At 45.6% G+C, this 21454-nt stretch overlaps 2 protein-coding genes across 2 annotated transcripts in view; both read left to right on the plus strand.

Moving 5' to 3' along the window:
• Positions 1-2768: 2768 nt before the first annotated feature.
• RPS10 (ribosomal protein S10) lies at positions 2769-8570 on the plus strand. Its single transcript, XM_085320187.1, has 6 exons — positions 2769-2857; positions 3296-3445; positions 3926-4097; positions 7488-7565; positions 7949-8004; positions 8485-8570. The coding sequence occupies exons 2-6, from the start codon at positions 3296-3298 to the stop codon at positions 8524-8526; spliced, it is 498 nt and encodes a 165-aa protein (XP_085176313.1). The 5' UTR covers positions 2769-2857; the 3' UTR covers positions 8527-8570.
• A 2334-nt stretch (positions 8571-10904) lies between these two features.
• NUDT3 (nudix hydrolase 3) overlaps positions 10905-21454 on the plus strand; it is a 32696-nt gene continuing 22146 nt past the window's right edge. The window contains exon 1 of the mRNA XM_085320189.1: positions 10905-11374. Coding sequence (XP_085176315.1) covers positions 11276-11374 — 99 coding nt within the window. The 5' untranslated portion in view covers positions 10905-11275. The remainder of the gene's footprint in view (positions 11375-21454) is intronic.

The raw sequence follows: 21454 nt of genomic DNA on the forward strand, positions 1-21454 counted from the left end.
GGCTCCCTGCCGGCCCCCGCGGGAAGCCCTCGCCGCCCGCCGCCGCGGCGCTGGCACCTGCCCCGACGCCCCCGGGTGGGGGACCGCGCGCCGGTACCTTTGCGCAGGGGCTGCGGGGACCGTGGGCAGGTGACGGCGGGGCGAGATGCGGCCGCCGGGGCGGCCCGGGCGCCCGGGGAGCTGGCTGGGAAGCCCGGCCGGCACCGTCTCGCTCCGGCTGGCGCTGCACATTGGAAGGAAGGTCACAGCAGATGGGGAGGAGGGGGGTAAAGATCAGCACGGAGATTAGAGAGGCATTTTTAGCCAGCCAATCGCCGCCCCGGCTCGGCGTAATGACTCCTTCGCAGCACAAGGTGACAACATTACTGCAGAAGCGGCAAGGAAAAAGCCTGGAGCTCGGCTTGGCCCGGCCGAGGAGAGGCGGCTGCAGGTTCCCCCGCCGACAGCCCCCCGGCTCCTYGCTCCTGCATCTCCTCACTCTCTCTATTTCCCTTGCAAGCTTTTATTTGCAGCCTCCTCCCCTGCTCGCCTCCCCCCGCTCTCTCGGGCAGCCCCTGGCACCCTGGGGCCAATTTGGGGGTCCCCGCACTGCAAAGCCCCTCGGTGTCCGTCCGGGGCAGGTTGCAGCCCTCTCCCTGCTGCTGCCAGCAGGCGCCTGGCCCCGGCTCTCCCAGGACGTTTGAACCTCCGGATGGGGCAGGAGCAGCCCYGGCGTGGGAGGGGAGGACGCCGCAGAGCCCCAGCGTCACCGTTTTGCACCGGGGGCCCGAAGAGCGTCCCGTTGACGCCTGGCCAGGGCATGGGCGGCCTTGCTTGGCGCAGAGGGCAGCACTGGMAGCAGTGCGGATGAAGGCAGCGAGTCGCCCTGGGAGGGATGAGCTGCGCAGGTGCGAGGAGGCTCAGCGCCCACGTCGGGTACGAAAGCACCGTGTCGTGATGGACCCACTTTAAGGAAAAAAAATAAAGGTTTTCCTCCATAAGGGGAGCCAGGCTCACCCGGCTCCTAACGGCAGAAGAGCCCGAGTCCCTGAGCCCGGAGGTGCGCAAAGCTGGTTTCTCTCCAACACGTGCTGGAGTCCACGGAAACYGTGCTCCTTGGAGCAGGGTGCTGCTGGAGACGTGGAAGGATGGGAGAGGAYGGAGCAGTGGATGCAGAGTCTCCACCCCGTCCTGGGGATGGCTCTGTGYCGGTGCAGGGCTGCACAGCTGGGCTGGGGGAGGCTGCGTGTGGCCCAGCTGCCCTCCGATCTCCTGGTTGGGGTGATGCGGGGTGCAAAAGGGACTTTACTTGCCTTGAGCAAGCCCCAAACCCTTTGCTCGAGCACGAGAGCCAGGTGGCTCTGCCTGCAAGAGCTGGGTGTGCATCCCACGGCTTTCCCACGCCTGCAAAACCCATCCTGTCCCCCRGGATCCCAGCCAAGACTTTACAGCCCAGCTCCAAAGGGCATCGCAGGCTCCTCCTCACCTTTGGCTCTTCCCTGCACTGCCTGCAGGAAAGGGCAGGGCTCCCTGCAACCACAGGCACGCCGCAGGCCTCTCCGTAGGGATGCTGCAGGGCAGCGCCAGAGACTGTCCTGGGCTTCCCGGGCCGGCGGCGGCTGCCCGGCGGTCCAAACAGACAAGCAAGAGCTCGGACCCGACAGGGACGCCTGCGTGTGGGGCTAATCCCCTCGCCCCGGCACGAGGGTGCGCAGGATGATCCTGGCAATCTGCCTCCACGGTGAGAAAAGGAGCTGGCGCTGCAAATCCGATCAGGCCCAGACACGTGCAGCCGCGGGGGTCCCCGCTGCGCCGCGCAGGGCCAGACCCGGGTGCTGCTGCTTTTTGGCTGCCACGCACGCTCGCTCCTCCCYGGCCTGGCTTACACACAGCGATTCAAGGCTTTTCCCAGACCCCTGCGGATCTCAAAYGCCCCCGCAGAGACCCAAGCGGCTGCAGTTCAGGGTGGTCCAGGGGAGCAGGGTGAATTCCCGGTGGATGGGCCGCGGCAGCCGCCTGGCGAGCGGCAGCTGGCTGGTGCTCGGAGCGGGCACGCTCCCCCCCAGCACCGGCTGTATTTCCTTACGCGCCTGATGAAATATTTAAAGGTGCTGTTAAACGAAGCCCTGCCGGGGAGCGCGGGGGGGAGGGGGGGGAYGTTTCTCTGTTTCACAGCACCCCGCGGAGGGGATCAGGGAGCCTCCTGCGGCCTAAATCCAGGGCAGGTTTCTGCAAGGGGCGGATTTAGGAAGATCCAGGAAAGCCCAGGCCGCCRAGCCGGGCGGCCAGCGTGGGCCGCGCGCCCCGGATTTCCCAGCCGGGGGAGCCCAGGGTAGCGGGGGCGCCGCAGGCCGGCCCGGTGCATGCACCGAGCGCCCCAGGCCTCTGCTGCCTGCCCTGAGCCCCGGGCAGCCGGCGAAGCTGGGGCACGCAGAGACATCAGCAGTGCCCTCCTGTGGCAACGGCCCTCCCCCCACGGACACACTGCACAAAACGCTGGGTTTGCTCCAAAAAGAGGAGCGTGGTTTTCTCCCCAGAGTTTAGGCYTCGCACTGTGTGGCCCTCTGGGCGCCAGGGGGGGGAGGAGGGAGCGCCCGGGGCCGGGGGCGTGGAGCGGCAGCATGAGGCAGCGTGACCGGGGAGGAGCCGGCGGAGCAGCCGGCTCTCGGCGGCGAAACCGGCCCCACGGGAGAGCGGCGCGGTTCCAATCAGGCACCGCCGAGGCCACCCCGCCGCCGGGCCCAGTGGGGGCCTCGGCGCTCCTCCCTCAGGCACGGCCGCGGCCACCCGCCGCGCTAGGGGGCCTTCCGGAGGCCGGAAGCGGCCGCGCTGCGCGTGCGCACTCCTTTCCGCTCTTGGGCCCGCCGCAGCCGCCACGGTGAGGCCGCGCTCCGGGCCCGCYGCGGCCTCGTATCGGCCCCATCCCGGGGCGGCGCTGCGCGGCCGCCGCTCGGCAGCGGCGGGGCGGCCGCGGCCCGGCCCCCCGCGGGGGTATTTCCGGGGTGGGGGGCATCCAGGCGCGAGTCTGCGGGGCGGGGAGGGGGGGGTTAGGCCGCACGGAGGGCCCGGGCGGCCGTTACCGGCGGGGCCAGGCCTCCGCGCCGGAGGCCCGGGGGCTCCGGGACTGCGCTGCGGCGGCTGCTGGGGCTCGCACGCGGGTCCTGCCCTGTCCCCTGGGGGCGGCGGGGCTGCTGCTCGGCAGCTCCGGGCCGCCGCCAGCACCGGGAGCGGCAGGCAGCGTCCCCGGCATGGGAGCGTCCCTTGGTGCTCGTTTCAAGCAGCGAAATTCACTTCTTCCTGCTTATCTCTCGTTTAGATGTTGATGCCCAAGAAGAACCGAATTGCCATCTATGAACTCCTTTTTAAGGAGGGAGTGATGGTAGCCAAGAAAGATGTCCACATGCCCAAGCACCCTGAGCTAGTAGACAAAAACGTGCCCAATCTCCATGTCATGAAAGCCATGCAGGTATGGGGGCGAGGTTGCATTGGCTGGGCCGTGATGTGGTTGTACAAGCTTGTATATGCATACATATGAACAAACACTGCCAGATGTTACCTTGCATTTCCTGTTTCTTACCTTATTATGTTCCCCCSCCCCATTTTCCTCATTAATGGTTTGTTTCCTGTTTACTTGTTTTATTGGTTTGTTTATATAGACTTGTAGAAGATTGTTTTCCTTTTAATTGATGCAGATCCATAGTTCTTTTGAAGCTGTGATATCTGTGTGTGTGATAACCTTGAGTTTTCTTTCATTCCCGTGTGAGTGGTGCTGTAGTTCTGTCTTCTGTGCACAAACTTATTTTTATTCTGTTATTCCCCACTTATTGCTGATAAGCTTCTGTGTTAACAGAGGGAAAACATCTCGTGATGGTATTGATCAGAGATGTTGATTGATGGTAAAGATCATACRCTTAGCTTAAAAGTAACTGTAAATTCTCTCTCTTAGTCTCTGAAATCCCGTGGTTATGTGAAAGAACAGTTTGCGTGGAGGCATTTCTACTGGTACCTGACCAACGAGGGCATCCAGTACCTGCGAGATTACCTTCACCTTCCCCCTGAGATCGTGCCTGCAACCTTGCGCCGTAGCCGCCCTGAGACTGGCAGACCGCGGCCCAAAGGTAAACTGGTTGAGAGATGACTACTATGTCCAAAGGAGAGAGCATATAATGAAGTTAGGCCTGTTAGACATCGTAACTTTGGTGAATAGTCAGATGAACACAGCTYGCAGTGCAGACTAGCATGAGTTGCTGATTCTTGGATACATAAATATGAACAGACCAAACAGAGACCTGTAAGTTTTATTGCTTTGTGTTTGGCACTCATGTRGTGGTTACTGGACTGCTGAAAAATTGGAGAGCACTGAAGAAACTGTGAAATGGAATAAAAGATGGGAAGAGTGCTTTGAGCRTGGGACATAACCTTTCCTTGATTAGTGACTTGAATGACTGAGAGCAGGCCTGCTGAAACCTYGGACTGTGGATCTAGATGGCAGCTAGTGCCCAGACATCACTGAGATCTCAGTAGATGATGTCCCTAGTTAGCCAGAAGGCTTCTTACAAATCATTCTTGTCTTTTGGGAAGAACCTTCCCTTCTGTCGAGAAGGCAGCATATGTGTTTTCTGTCTAGTCCAGCAGATAGAGAGAACCTTGTCTCTGCTTGAGTTACACTTGGAAGAACTTTCTGGGGGGGCTGTTGTGTAAGACATGAGTAGTCATGCCTAGGACTACCAATACRTGGTACAAACTTGCTTTTCAGTGTAGCATTTGACGGCACAAGATTCAGTGGCAGAAAGCTGAAACTAAGTGTAGGTGCTGCACCTACTTCAAAGGTGAATTTGTTTGTGGCACCTTAGCTCAGGTTGGATGTCCACAGTGCTGGCTTTATCATGTACTCTTAACCTGTTGTTAGGCAAGTCAAGTCTTTAAAGCTACCTTCAGTTTTAAGTTTTCAGCAAACACATACAGTATGTTTTGTTTGTAATTCTGATTTTCTTCATGGGTTTTTCATATCCCAAAGAGAAATGGAGATGGTAGTCATGTAAACATATCTACTAGTGTTGGTTTCTCAAATTGSCTGCAGCTGCCTCTTCACAGACGTGTGCTTGTGAAATGTTGTAGTGCTTCCTGCAAGTGTCCAAAATGTATTGCCGAGATGTTTGTTTTGGGGTTGCAAATAGCAATATTAAAAACTAGTGGGGGGTTGCAAATCTCCCTGTTTTGCACCGTAGGAAGAATGTACCCTTTTCCTTTTTGGGTACTTGTTTAACAGCCTAGGGGTAGTCTAGGAATCATTTTGATAYCTTTTATGGTGGCAGTGTTATATAGTAGTACAGTATAAATAAACTTCAGATGAATGTGATCACACCACCATGCCCTTCAGTTCTGAAAATGTTACTCTGTTCTCAGGTGGTAATTAGACTGGGAAGGATGGTTGCATTGTTTGTATGCATTTGGAAATGACATGTGAAATCCATTCTACTTGTTTTTCCTGGTTTTCTTTCAGTAGCAGGAAAGAAACACTACAATGTAGAGCACAAATTATGAAATATCAAATCATCCAGAGGGTCCTTGTGACCAAAACTTCTGAAATATGTTACAAAAGGGAGAGGAAAAAGTACTGCAGCCATGSTTGGCAGAATAGCATTGCCAGCTCTCTGGGGGTAAGAAATGTTACTCCTCCCTTGAGGTAGGAGACAGTGGGTCTTCTGCCTTACTTGTGTGGAGTTGTCGCTTCTGTTTACAAAAGATAATTCTGTTGTAGGATGTCATTCTATCCTTAAACAAGGACTCATGCTGTGAAGGGAGGGCCTGCATTATAAAGCTCTTTCTAGTATATGCTAGGAGTTTATTCATGCTTCTGGGCTACRTTATATCCCAGTCAGCAAGTACTGTACACCACGCGCAAGGCAGAATCTGTGTCAATGTGTGTATGTGATGGGGGGAGTTGTCTGCAGCTCCTTCAACTTCTTTGACAGCCAAACAAAACTGTAGCATCATCTGCTTCAAAAGCAAGAACTGTGTTGAAATACGAAGATGATAGTTTATTTGATCTCTGAGCAGCGTTGGAATTATCACATGTAGTCTTTAGAAGCTGTGTTTATCCAGTAAGCTAAAGAAACTGCATAGCTAATGAGAGAGTGGGGCTTAGTTTCTGGTCAAAATTTGTGTAKAATTTCTTGTTGTGAGGAAGCTTCATTTACAGCATCACAGGCCTTGTCAGTATGTTGCCAGTGACCTCATTCAGCCCACATCTGACTGGGGTTAACTGGTCCTGCTGCAGGAATTGTTGCTACAGTGCTGTTTGTGTGTGGACTAGCCACTTTAGACTGCAGCAGAGGAGTCAGAGGTGTCTGTGGAAGGTAGTCCAGAATACAAACTTCCAAGTTTTGCTTGACTTTTTTGGTACTTTAATGCTGCTACCAACTTTCTCAAGTGAGGCTTGGTGCAAAAGCTTAAACATTTAGTCTGAAGCAAATATTAGACTATGTGCTTGATATTTGCAGTTTGTCTATTACATATGTAATTGAACTGTCAGAAATGAAGAATGGACAGATCCAAAGTTTAACAGAAAAGAGGGATGTAGAAGCAGTTGTAGGRCAAGTTAAATAATCTGTTGGCACATCTGTGCCTAGCGTTTCTCTTTTTAGTAAGATCATCTATAATAAGAACTGATTTTATGTGGGAAAGCTAGTGACTAAAGTGTAAATCAAGCCTACAGAAAAGATGCATGATTCACGTGTTTCTTGCAGCTTGCTTGAGACTGTTGGTATGCTGTGGTGTGTCATACAACAACCAGCCTTCACTCTGTTCTACTGCTTGAATGTGAAGGTCTCGGTCTGGTGCTGTTGGAGAGTATTTTATTGTTGGTATTCCATGGGAACTCCATGAGGGTTGCACAGAGGCTGGCAGTCCGCCAGATTTGTTTCTCTTCCTACARGTGTTCTGTCCAATATTAATCTGATGTTACATAGATAATCTGCTCTTAGTTTTATTAATCTACTCCATTTTGGAGGATTTGCGATACTGATAGTGTAGCTGTATTTTTAGATTGGGATGGGAATGTCATGTAGTTTGTGGCTTGGCTAAGAAGGAGCTTGTCAGACATGACAAATTCCCCATATTTATGGGATTTTGTTTTTTCTTTTTCATTTTTGGCCCTTACTTGAACAAGCAAGTGCTGTAGCTGTGTTTCCCAGTAGACTGTTGTTAAGATGATGCTGTAAATCCAGATTTTACATTATTTATAACTTCAACCCAAGTACAAGCTTACACRGTTAAACAGATTTCACTCTTAAAGTGAAGTTTTCCTTACAATATCACTTCTTTTGCTTAAATTTAAGACTAAGCTGTCCAAGATGCAGCTATGCTGCTGGGTCTGATGCTTCAGTGCTTCTGYTTCTTGGTTTGGTTTTGTTTTGGGGGTGGTGGCCACCTTCAGATGCTGGATTGCACACAAAATGAGTTGCTTGTATAAACAATGTATTTGATGTTGCTCTTTTCACTTACAGGTCTGGAAGGTGAACGCCCYGCTCGTCTTACTCGGGGAGAAGCTGACAGGGATACTTACAGACGCAGTGCTGTTCCACGTGAGTATCTGTCATGTTGCTGTATGAGTATCAGGCTGAGCTTGTTGTTTGTGCAGCTTATCTCTGGGAGATTTGCCTTCARTATTGACCTGCTTTCATGAAGGAAATGGGGAAAACTGGACTTTTGGCATAGCTTAGGTGTTAGCACAACAGAATTGATCTCTATCTGATTATGGATCTGGCTTTTCTTTAATTCGTCAAGCTGAACTGTGCATTTTTCTGCAGTGGGTTTAGTAACTGTCTAAATGATAGCTGTTTATAATTTGTTGTATTTAGTCTCTTTTGTAGTCTCCTTTGATTGTAAATCTTTGATCTGAAACAAGAGTTCTGCACTTCGGGAGTAGATTCTTTGATCTGTATCTCATTCATCTCTTTCTCTCCAGCTGGTGCTGACAAGAAGGCTGAAGCTGGTGCTGGAGCAGCTACTGAATTCCAATTTGTAAGTATTTGCATTCAAGATTAACTTACTGTGTTAAAGCTTTGGATAGGGGACACTGGATAGGTCAAAAATGCATGCTCTTCAGTGATGCTGATCAGTTATTCCATGCTGAGGTCAGGTATTTGGCACTGATCTCAGAGAGGCCTGTGACTGTTATCCTTTATGCTGAACTTGTTTGCTGCGCTTCTGTTGGAGGAACGAGGTGATGGCCTCAATGCTGTGAAAAGAAGCCAGTGACACATATGAGAAGCATTTTGTGATCTTTAGAGGAAATGCATTATGTTATGCTTTAGTTGTTAGTGCACGGACGGTTTGGATGTGATACCCAACCTATCTTAAAAGCCAACTCTGTATGTTCTTAGTTTTGCTTTTCCATCTAACCTATGTCAGGTAGCCAGCCTCAAGTAGATCAGAGTTATGTGACTCTTGGAAGAGGGGGTGCATATGATGACTTCTAAYGCTCTTTCTTTTCTGTTGCAGAGAGGTGGATTTGGTCGTGGACGTGGTCAGCCTCCTCAGTAGAACTTCTGCTTATGTTTTGTGTATAATAAAATAGGTGAAAATGTCAGCTGGGTTGCATCAACGTGTGTTCTTTAAACACAAAAATCTAATGCTCATGTAACAAAAGAGGTGACTCAATTGCTAGGTGATTGGCATGTGTAACAAGTTGTGTAATAACTGTAGAAAATGGGTTATAAGAACTTGGTGATGACTGATTTAGGGTTTTGCTAGTGAGTAGAGGTGATTTATGGAAGAATGAGGAGCCTGGGTTCATGGCAGTACTGAAGTACTGCAGGCAGTTCTTCAGCTCTGTCTAGGAAGATGCTCATTTCTAGTGATTTCTTGTAATGCAGTAAACCTGAACTGAGAGACTGTTCTATATTGTAGACAGAAAATTCAACAAATTCAGCTGCATTAGCCAGAGGCYCTCGCTGAATCAGACACACACAATGCGTGCAGGTCAGCATTTCCTTTATGCCCATTCTGAAGGCACTGTGATAATTAACTGTGACTTAAGAAAAATAGTGTGTTTGTGACAGCATCTGCTGTCTGGAGCTGAGGAGCTGGGCCAGGGAGGTGCAGCACAGACCTAGGGTCCTCTGCAGTATGCATCCTACCAGTAGATGTCACTCGCAAACTAGTAATGGGATAGATCCTAACTGGGAATTATTTTCTGTTGCCTGGTAAATTATATTTTGTTCTAAGACAGTCTTAATATTGCAGAAGTGCTGAACACTTAAGTTGGATTATAGCCAAGTGGAAAAGGAACCGACTCCAGTTCTAGATTAGGGAGGAGGAAATAATGGGCATTCTTGTGGTTCCAAGAGAATTTGAACTGTAGGTGTTAACTGTCACTTAGGGGAGATAAGGTGTTTCAAGTTTTTGTTTTAATTAACTGTTCTATCTGCCTCTGAGATCTGGAAATYATGATTTAGCCAAACATAATCCAGATAAAACTGCTGAAGCCCAGATGACTGGATTTAGCAGGGTGCACTTCACAGCCTAGTTCTTAGTGTCAATGTGCATTAAAGAAACTTTTTAAAGCTTTGCTGGCAATATTCTTGACCTTCTGAGTTGTCCAGATCTGCTCAGGCTGTTCATTTTTATCTAACATTGTAGTGGTAATGCTTATACTTGCTCCTATGCATTTATAATTCWGAATCTATTTGGGAAGCCACTGTTGTGCTCAGCAAAATGTTTAAGCTCGYGTGAAATTAAGCAAAATCACTTGGAGTATTTAAGAAAGCGTGGGGCAGTTGTTACCAAATGCTGAATAATGATGGGGTTTTATCTTTTTTTTCCAAAAAGGACATCTGAGTCACTGAAGGGAAGATGCGTGTGAATAAATAGAGGTGGCTTTTGTTTCAGGGTGAAGATTAGSTACTTTTTCACAGAGGAAATGTTACCTCCAGTTTACAAAATTTCTTACTACTTTCTTCACCCATCGATCTGTTCAGTGTGGGCCTGGCTGAATCCTCATCCTCTCGAAGGGGTGTGCATGGGTGGTTTGTCTTTTTTCCTCTCTTTTTTTCCTTTTAGCGTTAGGCCGTCCGAGCTGACGGGGTCATTGCCTCCTTTCTGGGTGGTGCCTCCCCTGGATGCCGTCTGGTGGAATCCACGCCAGGCAGACGACGGTTTTGCTGCACAAATGTGGGGAGTCACGAGCCGGGCCTGATGCCCTTCGTTTTCAGCTGTATCTCCCGTTGCAGAGAGGGAGACCAGGCTGCATCTGGAACGATTCTGGGTGATTAATGGTTAGAGAAGCACTCAGGATTTTTTCCGCTTTGGAGCGGTCAATTCTGGGCAGATTGTCCCCCCCCCCCCTTTTTTTTTTTTTTTTTTTTTTTTTTTTTTTTTTGCTGGACTGCAGGTGACAGATGCTCTCCTGGAACCGGCTGTACAGATGCAAACCTAGCTGGGGCCGCGCCCGGTGCTTGCAGCGCTCGGGGCCCGCCCGGCCCGGGGCCGCCGCCCGCACCTTTGTTCCCGGGGCTGCGGGGTACAATGCGCCCCCCCCCCCTCCGCCACTAGCGTAAACCGCCCCCTCCGCCTTGCGCAAGATGGGCTTTCTTCCCGGCCCGGCGGCTACGCCTTTTGCGTAGAGCCGCTGTCAAAGCGGCAGCCATGTGCCCGGCAACGCGGAGCGCCGGCGCTTTTTGCGTAACTGTTAAGGCGCCCCAACACGCAGCCGCCCAGCTAGCGGCTTACGCACCATCGCCCTATTCTCCAAGCCCGTCTACGCAGCGCTGTTGGCGCAAAGAGCTCGCGGCGAGGCGGGGGCGTGGTGGCGGCGGGAGACGGGGCGGGGAGGGGGGGCGATTCTGGAAGCCGGACTGCGCCGTCTGCGTGGCGGGCGCGCCGTGAAGCGGTAGGGGGCAGCCACCGCCTCCGGCGCCCGGCGGCTTTACGCCGTTTGCGTAGCGTGCCCCAAGATGGCGTCGCGGTCGTCGTCGTCGGCGGTGGCCGGAGCGCTGGCAGCGACGGCGGAGCGGCTGGAAGTGAAGGGAGGGATGAGGCGGGCGAAAGGCGGCAGCGCGTAGCGGGCGGCTCCCGGCCTGCGGGAGACAGAGAGAGACAGAGAAAGAGACTCCTGCGGGGAGGCGGGTCCCGCTCCGTCCCCCCCGTCCTTCCCCTGCCCGCCCCTCGCGGGAGCCGCGGCGGGTCCTTCCCGGCGCCGCCACCCTGCCCGCCCCCGCCGCCTCAGCCCTCTAGGCCGCGGGCCTCGCCGTCCCTGCGGCCTGCCCCCGTCCCCTCCCCCTCAGAGCGGAGGATGATGAAGCTCAAGTCCAACCAGACGCGCACCTACGACGGCGACGGCTACAAGAAGCGGGCGGCCTGCCTGTGCTTCCGCAGCGAGAGCGAGGAGGAGGTGAGGGGCCGCGGCCGGGGCCGCCCGCGCCGGGCTGGGCCTCGCCGCCGCCGCCGCGGGGAGGGTGCAGGCGGCTGGGTCGGCGCCCGGCCCCGCGGGGACAGCGCTACGGCCGGCGGGGGCGCGGCGGAAACGTCCCCCGAGGCGCGGTAAAAACGTCAAGGCGAAATGATTATATCCTGCCTCCCCCCTTCCCCGTCTCTTTCCCCTAAACGTGAGGAAAAGGCGCCGAGCGAGAGGCCCGTGGGCTGGTGGAGTGGGCTGTAAGGAGCGCTGTGGCACGGGATGGGGTTTGGCAGTTGACTGGACCGACCACGCTGGCAGAACTTCAGTCCAGCACATCACATGAGATGGGAGAGGAAACCTGACCTTGGATTTATAAAAAGAAGCTGGGATAAAAGGGGACTGATGGAGTGCCAGAAGTTGAATGTCCAGAGAGGCTTGGGAGGAAGTGGGAATTAAAGGTAAATTGGTTAGTTCGAGAACGGCTGTATCGCTAAGTGGTTGTGCTGAAGTTAAAAAGAGTAACTTTACACAAACACAATTCCCATTACCCTTTTTAAATGGGTGCTTACACGGGATTGCAGTACATGGAACAAACTGGTCTGCACGTCTCTTTTTTACATGTTGTGGAATCAGACATACTTCATTTCGTTTGCTGGTTCCTGAGTGGCTGTACTAAAGTCTTTGTTCTCCTGATTATCATATTTGTAGCTACAGGAAATCGGAAGGGAATGCAGACAGTTCGCTAGAGGAAAGCAAATTAGCATACTGTTCAGTTATTATTTAACATGGTGAAGGAGGCTTAACCAAACCTTTATTGCTGTGCTGTCATGGTGAAGAGTGTCAACATTTCACATAGAAGCAGACTGAAATAAAAACCATGTTGTAGGGCAGCTTTCATCATAGCTGGACCTTCTTACTGACTTTCAGGAAACTTATGATACTTTGAACTAACTACAAAGAAGAACGTGGTCATATTGTGTAATGATATTGGGACTAATCAGCATATGTAGTTGAAGGCATCTGAGTTTCCTGATGCATTTTTACCCAATTTATTAGGCAAGTGTGGCAGTTCTTCTCAAGAATTAGATGTTTGACCGTGTTTGATTACAGTAGGCTAAAGATACAAACCTGACTTTAACAGCTGTGTGATATAATCAACTTTTGACTAGTTGTTAGTCTTTATTTTACAACTCTTCAATTTGCAATGTCATACAGACTGCAGCTTACTTCATGGCAGTGGTCTGTTACGTGCTCTCACCAGGGAGAGCTGGTGTGTTCAGAGCTGGTGTTGGTGACACAAACGTTCGTTAATGTGCAAGTTTCACAATATTGATCAGAGATGGCTAAAGGAAAAAAACAAACAAGCTCATTCTAAAGGCACATTATCCTGAAATAAATTTATTTCAATTTAGTGTAATTTTTTTAGGTTTATTTAAGTTTTAATTTTAAAGCCTTTTTATATCTAAGTTGTGGCTTGTAACAGTTTAAAGTGGATTGAAAATCTCATTTAATTTAAGCTAGTGGAACCTCAAACTTTAGTTTATAGATAAGATTTTGAATAGAAAAATCTATTTCCAGTTTTCAAAGTAGGAGTCAAGAACTAGCTTTTTCATTGTGTCTAGTTGTGCCTTGTCATTTCCATAGATCTGTTAGGGAGGCCATGAGTGAAGCTCTTGAAAAACTGTGTGTGCATCAGGACGAGATAGGTTCTCACTTGGGTGTTATATTCTCAGTTTAGTTTTGGTTACTGTCAGTGTTTGGCCTGACATATAATCACACCAGTAAAATCAGCTACTGTGTTGTATTGTGCTGTGACATATTTAGATGCACTAATTGCTTTGTAAGCCATGCAGTGTGTGTTATAGACTGATTTCCTCAAGTGTATGCATGTATGTTTGTGCTTTTTTTTTTGATAAGCCACAGAGATACTGAAGTTAGGAATTAATTTAAGTTTTGTTTTATTTTGAGTTGACATCCTGAGGGCAATGCGCAGTCTTCCAGACATCATTATTTATTTATGGTATCTATATAGTTAGTGCATAGCTGAAACTGTACCTTACATTCTTATCTATGRCATACCTACTATGCGAAATGGACATTTCAAATAAATTAATTTAGGAAAATCAGTACTAAGTGATATTATACTAAACTCACATGTGCAAGAATGGGCTAATTTAAATTATGCTTATAGTGATTATTTAAATCAGCAAGCAGGAAACCTTGATTTTATTTACTTTCTGCTTATTTCTCAGATTGTTTCTCCTGTGTGGGTATTTAATTTGAGAGAAGATTACTGGTCTAATCATATTGCCACTTGTTCTTTTTTGATAACTAGAAGGGTGTTATCTGTATATATTTAATCAGTTATATAGCTTAAAATGTCTATAAAAATCTTTTACATTTTGTTCTCATAGAGATTTTTTTTTGTGCTACTGGTAAGCTTTATTATTGATGATTTCTATTTAAATGAAAATTGATACCTATTTAAGGGGTCTCCCCAGGGACAGAAGAACAGAACCAAAAGATAGTTAAATATCTTTTAAGTGTTTATGGCTTTAAAAAAAAAACAAAAAATGTTTTGATGGATAATTTAAATTTACTGTATTAAACTATTGTTTGTTTGTAGGGCTTGGTGGTTTTGGCTATTGTTTTCTTTTGAGGATTTAGAAATATTATATCTTATACTTGGACATTTCTCCTTTACTTCCCACTGTGAATTTAAAAACAAACAAACAAACAAACAAAAAAACCAAATCCCTTTTTGAACCTCTAATTAGCCCCTGAATTTTAAACATACTTGTGAATTAAAAAAAAAAAGAAGAAATTAAGGAAAAGTTGAATTAAATGTTTATCCATTAATGCTTCACTTCATTGATTTAATTTTCTTGAGTCTTAGCAATAAATAGGTATTGTTGAAATAAATTRCCTTTGGTTTGGCCTTAAATTCACAAATAAAGGGATGTAGTTCTTCTCTGCTTCTTTTTGTGTTAAGCGATATATTTTTCTCCTCATATGGCTAGAGGTTGCATATTTTCTGTGTATTGCATTTGGAAGCTACTACTTTTGGACCTGAAAGGCTCTATGGAACATTTTTGGAAGACCAAATATTGGGTGAAAAGACATCTTTGTAACATTTGTCTTTAAAAAGCAGTGAAGGGATAGTTTGTTTAAACATGYGTTTCATATGGAGTAAAAAAACGTGTTTCTTAATTGGTGCACATGAAAAATCTCTATCAGTGTTGTTTCATAAACAGCAAACCACCGTAGAGGAACCTCTCTGAGCAGGAGGGAGGACAGGGGACTCAACAGGATAGTTTCAAAGAGAGTGTGAGCAGACTTCAAAGAACCTTTCAGCCATAGTTAGAATACCAGGGCTCTACTGTCTTTTCAAATGGATGAAACTCCTAGGATTTTTGCTATCTCTGAAAAATTGCAGATGAAAAGTGTCCTGATACCCCTGAAATCCTTTGTTTTGTTACTTGTGATGTCAGTGACTATCAATATTGCTGTTATGGTGTTATTTTTAAGTGACATGGGTATTTTTTGTGTAGACCAGCTGTTTCCATGAGGAAATGTTCCAGAAAATTTCACTGATGTCTTACTATTGCARAGCAGATGGAAGACTGCTTAATGGCAGCATCTCTGTTATATTTTAACTGAAATAAAAAGGAACTGTTTGGCTTTAAGTCCTGTACTGGTGTAGCTACAGGTTTAAACATGCCTGTATTGTATCTGCTGAAAGCACAAGCTGCTCRTTAAGAACTTGTATTTTCAGAGACTTTTGGAGAAAATGCTTCAGAAAGAATAGGATCCAGGATTGGCTGTCTTTTCTTAATTGTGAATTAAGTCTAAATTAAGATGGGAAAGCAGAACTTTCACGCAGCGTCTGGTAAGCGCTCGAGCTCTACGTGTGCCAAGCCAATGCTGTCACCAAAAGCTACATTTATGTAGGCACACAAGAGCCTCAACTGGGGAAATTAATTGGAACGCAAACTAACCTTTTTCTTCTCATTTCTACTAGGTCAGTTTTTAACAAAGTCACGGTATAGTACAGTAGTTCTCAAATTTTAACTGTAGTCTACAACTAACCTATGGCTCTTTCCCTGCGTACTGATGATGCCACAGAAACACTGTGCGATGCTTTGTGCATGTGCCTCAATGTAAAAATAGTATTAGCTAAAAACACTTTGGTTCTTTACCATCTGTGAGTAAGGGGAGCCCAGTGTCATAAACTAGTCCTGCTTTCCATGGAGTGTAGTCTCAGAATCCCTGCTCCAATGGCTCAGCTTGACTCTTCACATTCCCTTCAGCTACATAAAAGGTTCGTGGTTAAAACCAAATAAGTTTTTCCCTGGCTGTTGCTAACACATTACCACACCTACAGTAGGGTATAGGCCAATTTAGAAATAGTTCTCTTGTTCTTGCTTCTCTTGTCCTGCTTCTGTGTTGTAGCAAGTTCTTTAAGAGCAAAAATATAAATCTAACTTTCACCTAAAAAGTGGTTTCTAGCTTTTCCTCAAGGCAGCCTTCATAAACAATTTTATAAACATGATCCCTTTTACTTTCTCAAACTACAAAAGCATGAAAATTGTTAAATTTTCACTTATTTTACTGGAAATTCTGTAAGCTCTTGTGAAACTGAAGAACTGAGTCAGTTTTGTTCAGCTGCAACTCAGGGAAAGTAATGAAYATAGGGAGAGAGAGTGAGACTGTACTGAATTTGTGCGTTTGTTGAGAAGGACTCAAGAGCGGTGACAGTTGTCTCTTCTCCTCATAACACTTTCCTGAAATCCCTTTTTATTTCAGATTTCACTGTATATGACCAGAGGCCGTGGTACCTTTCCTCTTTTACCTACCTTTCTCTCCTGGGCTTCTCCCTTTTTTAAATTGCTCATGATCAGTTCCCTAATTTGGTTCCTCTCGCTGCCCTTCAGACAGTCAAACCACCACAGTTACGGAGGCAGGTAGAAGYAGTTGGGGGTTGTACCCAACTGGGTATCGCAGCCAAAGGACTTAACGGCCTTCCCCAGGCTGTAGTTGAATGGATGGTCTCTAAAGGTCTCGGAAAAACAATTCTCTTCTCAGTGAAACAAGAACGATCATCTGCTTGGATTTTACAATATTGTTTTTAAGTAAAGGAAATTGATCTTAATTTAATGCTAGCCTGCACACCTCTGTGCTGGCGCTGGGGGGAGGGAACAGATAATGAGCACGGTCTCCCAGAAAAATTAGGGTAGAACAAAATTGAGAAATTAATAGTTCTGCTTTATGAATAGTAAGCAGGTAAGTGTTCAAATGCTACATATAATATCCAGCAATTAGGAAGCAGGTACTCAGKTTTTTTTAAGCTGCTGTTCTTTCTCAAAGCAGCTGAGAGACTAACTGCGCAGACTAATCAAGTATCTTCAAATTTTGCATGTATTTATATCAGATCTTGTGTCTCTGTAGCTGTCTTTGCTGCACAGTCAATAACGCACACTAACTCTTTGTTCTAAGAAATTTTACGTTAACATGTAGAATTTGGAGGGATACGGTTACCTGCTGAGTAGAATTTTCTTTTAAGAAGCTTCTGAAGGTTTGAATATTATTTTAATTCTTATTGACTTAGGTGGTTGCTTTTTCTTGTRTCAGTAGCATATTTTGATATTATATGTAAGATTAACTACTTAYGTTTGTGAAGCTTCTCAACAGTATTCATGGCTGTAGGTTTTTTTTTGCATGCTCGATTTTTATGAAAAGAATATGTTCATCAAAGCATTGTATGTATAATTCACATGCACTCCTAATGATATTTAGTCATTCGGTCAGTGTAGGAAAAAAAAAATTATATATATATGTGTATACACATATATATATATACACACACACTCCCCCCCCCACCCCTTCTTTCTTCCTATAGAGAGAGAAAAAAAAAAGGCAGCTTTAAAAGCTAACATTCTTTCTGGAAAAAGTCTGCCTCAAAGAGTTGTGTAAATWCTGGATGGTCAACAAACTAGTTTTGACAGGCAAAATAGGTTATCAGTTTGGGGGTCTTTCACTGGGAGTGCCCTTGTTATCAGCTCTTTGCTTCTTAAACAAGCGGCTGCTAGTTCAGGCATTTCGGCTGTTTTCTCTGTTTTGTCCTTACTATGAAAGGCATGTTCCAGATAATTTTCATTCTTATCTAAAACATAATTTTGATAGAGAGAGAGGACTCTTGATTATGTTGTTCTTTGGTAAGAGTAAGCAGTCCCTCTAAAATTACAAGAAATCCGTAGTAACAGTAATATGACCCTCGGTATTTTGAAGCCAGAGTAGCCGTGCAGCACATTACGATTTATAATATTTGTTCTAAGTAGTCATCTAAAAAGTAACATTCTTTTTTTATTCTTTTAAAAAAATCTCTTCATTTCTAATACTGTAGGTGTGATCCAAATGCTTTAAATAGCTTTATGTTATTCCAGTTYAGGTTTTACTCCCTTTTCAAGACTTGTGCTTCATTTTTGTCAAATTYTGTCACATGAATAATTCTTACAGTTTTCTGTCATTAATTTGCCRTCTCCAGTTGCAACCTACTGCTTTGTAAGTTAAATCACGTTATGGCGTAGAACAATGTGTGTGTCTGTGTGCAGAAATAACATTTGTCTAAAAWATATACGTTACATTCAGGAACAATAACGCTCCTGGGAGAACATGCTGTTATGGTTAGGATAGCTTTTCTTTGCGGCTTGCTGTTGAGGTTGGTAGAGTGCAGTAGTAGTCCTGTTAGCTAAATACATTGTCATGGATAAAGCTGGCTATAACCTTGCTGACCACAAGCTGCACTTGTTACTATGTGCTAAGTTGGTAACACGCCCTGAATAGCAAGAGGGTCCTAGAAGCCTTCCTGTAAGCCTTGTACTCTGATACGCTTGTTCGGACTATTCTGTGTTAATAGTTTGGCAAAATGCATGTTTTGTCGTAGCATAATTAAGGCTGTGTTACTGCCAGTTAAATTTAGGAGGTTAATTTTTGTCTTTACTTACAGAGCATTTCTTTTCTTTYCCTGTTCTTCTTGAACTCTCTTTGTCAGCGCATGCATTTTTATCCTTTAAAGGTGGTTTGGTGTAGCCCAACTGAGATTGCAGTTTGGTCAGATATAAAAGCATAAGATACAGTAGCAATAATATATTGGGATTGTAAGAACACGTGTTAACTTTGAATAAAGCATAAAAGGTCTTTATTATGCTGGACACAGAGCTGCATCCTGACTGGTCATAGGACAAATCAGAAAGTCACTAGTACAGCTAAGCTCCAAGCTCTTGAATATAGAGACTCTTCTTAAATTGAAACTTTCAAACAAAGACAGATTGTACAGACGAAAATCATTGAAGTCAGCCATCTTCTCCACCAATCTCACTAAAATGCATTCTGAGAAGTGCTGTTTTCTTGCAGTCAATGTTCTGCTAAATAATAATAAAATGTGAAATGAATTTAAATGTCTGGGGTTCATATTTCAGGAACTATTCAAGTACATGATTCTTTGACTTAACATTTAGTAGAAAATAGAAAATGCAGAGTCTGTTGTAATAACAATAAGCCATAGGTTAGTTTCTGGAARCCAAATGTTCCCTGGGATGAATGCATCTATCTAACATCTATGTAACATCTGTTTTTAACATCTGTAACACCTGCTGTCTCTTGCCAAGTATGTCTGCCCACTTGATCATCCTTAGCCTGATGTGTTTGGGTAGGACTATCTTTTCGTAGAAGTCTGGAGAGCAGATAGCTCATTTTCTAATAGGGTTGTAGCCTAGATTCTAATAAAGCTGTAACCCTTTTGTTCTTACCTATATTGTTTCAATGGTGCATTTTTTCTAGCAATTCTGTTCCTTACAATGTGTCTACTGACATGCCATGGGTTTTCTTTTCTTTTTCTTCTTTTTTTTTTGTTTGTTTATTTGTTTAATCAGTCGTTGGGAAGAACCTGGGAATTGTTTAGTGTCCATTCTGTAAACTGAGAATTCGTTCTTGGTTGTCCAGTCTCTGCTTTGCAGAGCACTGTTATTTCTGGAATCACTGATGTGAATAAAATTTGTAAGTAAGTAAATAGCTTTAAGATCAATATTGCATATCAGAGATTCCCAATTTTATGCTGGTGACAAACTCTTTCCCTTTTTGCAGCCCTGCATAGGGAGCAGGAGTGTTTGGCTATTGAGACAGTGTTGGGTGTCTTGGCATGTGTTTCCTGTCTCTTCCAGGGAAAAGTTGGTAGGCAGCGTTCAAGGAAGCATTCAAACAAACACCAAACCAGATTAGAACAGCCCACCGTTAGGGCCACATACAGCACTGTTTATGAGCCCCTACTATAGACTTTGTGTATTTTTGTAACTTTTCTATTATTTCATTGTTTTTGTGTGTTAGCTGCTTCAGGGTTGCCTTTTTTTTCATTGCCAAATAGGCTTGTGTTGCTAATTTCCCTACTTTGAAATAACATACTGTTTTTCAAATCCTAGAAAACAGAACTTGGCTGTGTGATGTAATACCTGCAAATACTTTTCTAAAATGACTTGGCTCCAAAATCTGCCACTCAAATCCCTAGTAGGCCAAGAATTTCCATGACCATTTAAAACCAGCTTCCTGTCAAGAATAAAATGGAAATTTAAAATTTCCTGTGTGTTTTGCCCTGACACAAAATTCTAGCTTGAATTCTTACAAGGGGGTCATTATCAAAGGATGTTTCTGTAACAGTGAACCTGTGAAATGTGCTGGATGAGGGGAAAGTGGAAATGAATGCTGGGCAGGAAAAAAAAAAACCCAAAACAGTTCTGGATTGCTTCAGCTCTGGTCTCTAGGGCTGCCAGGTAGGATGGCGGTTGAGTTGTGCTAGGTGATGTGCACAAACAGTGACAATGTTGCCTCCGAAGGAGACTAGATAATTCTTCTCTTTTTTTGTTGTTTAGTTCTGTTGTCCCTTTCTGTCTGCTTTTAGGCAGATCTGACAAAAGTAATTTTTGGTATATTTTTATGACTTCTTTGATTAAATCTCTTTATTACGTAAAAGCATTCATTTTAAAATATGCTAATAAGGTTTATGAGTAAAAAAATTAGCTATTGAGGACATTAGCACTACTAGATGATATTTTTTAGAAAAGCATACTCTTATTTTGTATCTTTTGGTTATATTGGAGTATGTTCAGTCTAGTTAAGCAATTGAATAACACTTTTGTCATGTTCCTATCAGAAATATAGAGACAAGTTTTGCAATATTAGGAAGTTTCCAAACAGTACTACCTTGTGGTACAAATTTCTTGACTACCGCTTTCAAAATGCACAAAAGATAAGTGTTGGTCAGGGGTTAGAATATGCAGGTGGGGGGCTGGGTCTGCAGGACTCTACTTCCATCTTTAGGTTGTAAAATAAARGGTATAGTTGTCATTCCCTGTCTTGGCTTTTTGATGGAAGTTRGTCGTATGCTGTGTCATGGGGTTGTTCTGAAAATTAGTCTTTCAAAAGAGTTCTGACTTTGTTGTGGCGGAAGTATAAAGAACTACACTCCTTTTCCGTAAGAGACCTCCAACCCTATTCACCTGGTATCGCGCTTCCCCAGGTAGTGCATGTCCACTCATCCAGCTGTCAGGGGAAAAGGTTTCTGTTGAGCAGTGCATTTCTTAGCTTCTTATCTTGGATACAGCAGTCATACTGTTCCTCCCAAATGTTAATGATTTACAGAGAGGTGTTATTTTTCAGTAGATCTCATTTTATTGGGTTTTGGGCAGCTTGTAAAATATTTGAATAATGTTCTTCTTGTGAAAATACAATCTGGGATTATAATGACTTTTTTTTTTACTTGATACCTTTGAATGTCTTGCGTGTATTGGGGCACAAGACTTTTTCAGATGTTTGGTTTTTAGAATACAACAATGTCTCACCCTCATTTTGAGCTAGGCCCCTTTGTCTTGTAAGAGCTCATTGGTAGCAATATCCTGTTTAAATTTGTTTTAAAAGAATGACCTTGTAGGGCATGTTTCCTGCTCTCTCTTGATGGGATTTCCTTTTTATTAAACAGGAAATAGTCTGATTACATGAAAGTGTGAGAATGACAGGTTTTTCCTT

This window comes from Rhea americana, unplaced genomic scaffold (assembly GCF_003343005.1).
Source record: "Rhea americana isolate MKP2758 unplaced genomic scaffold, rheAme1 scaffold_619, whole genome shotgun sequence".
NCBI classification, from domain to species: Eukaryota; Metazoa; Chordata; class Aves; order Rheiformes; family Rheidae; genus Rhea; species Rhea americana.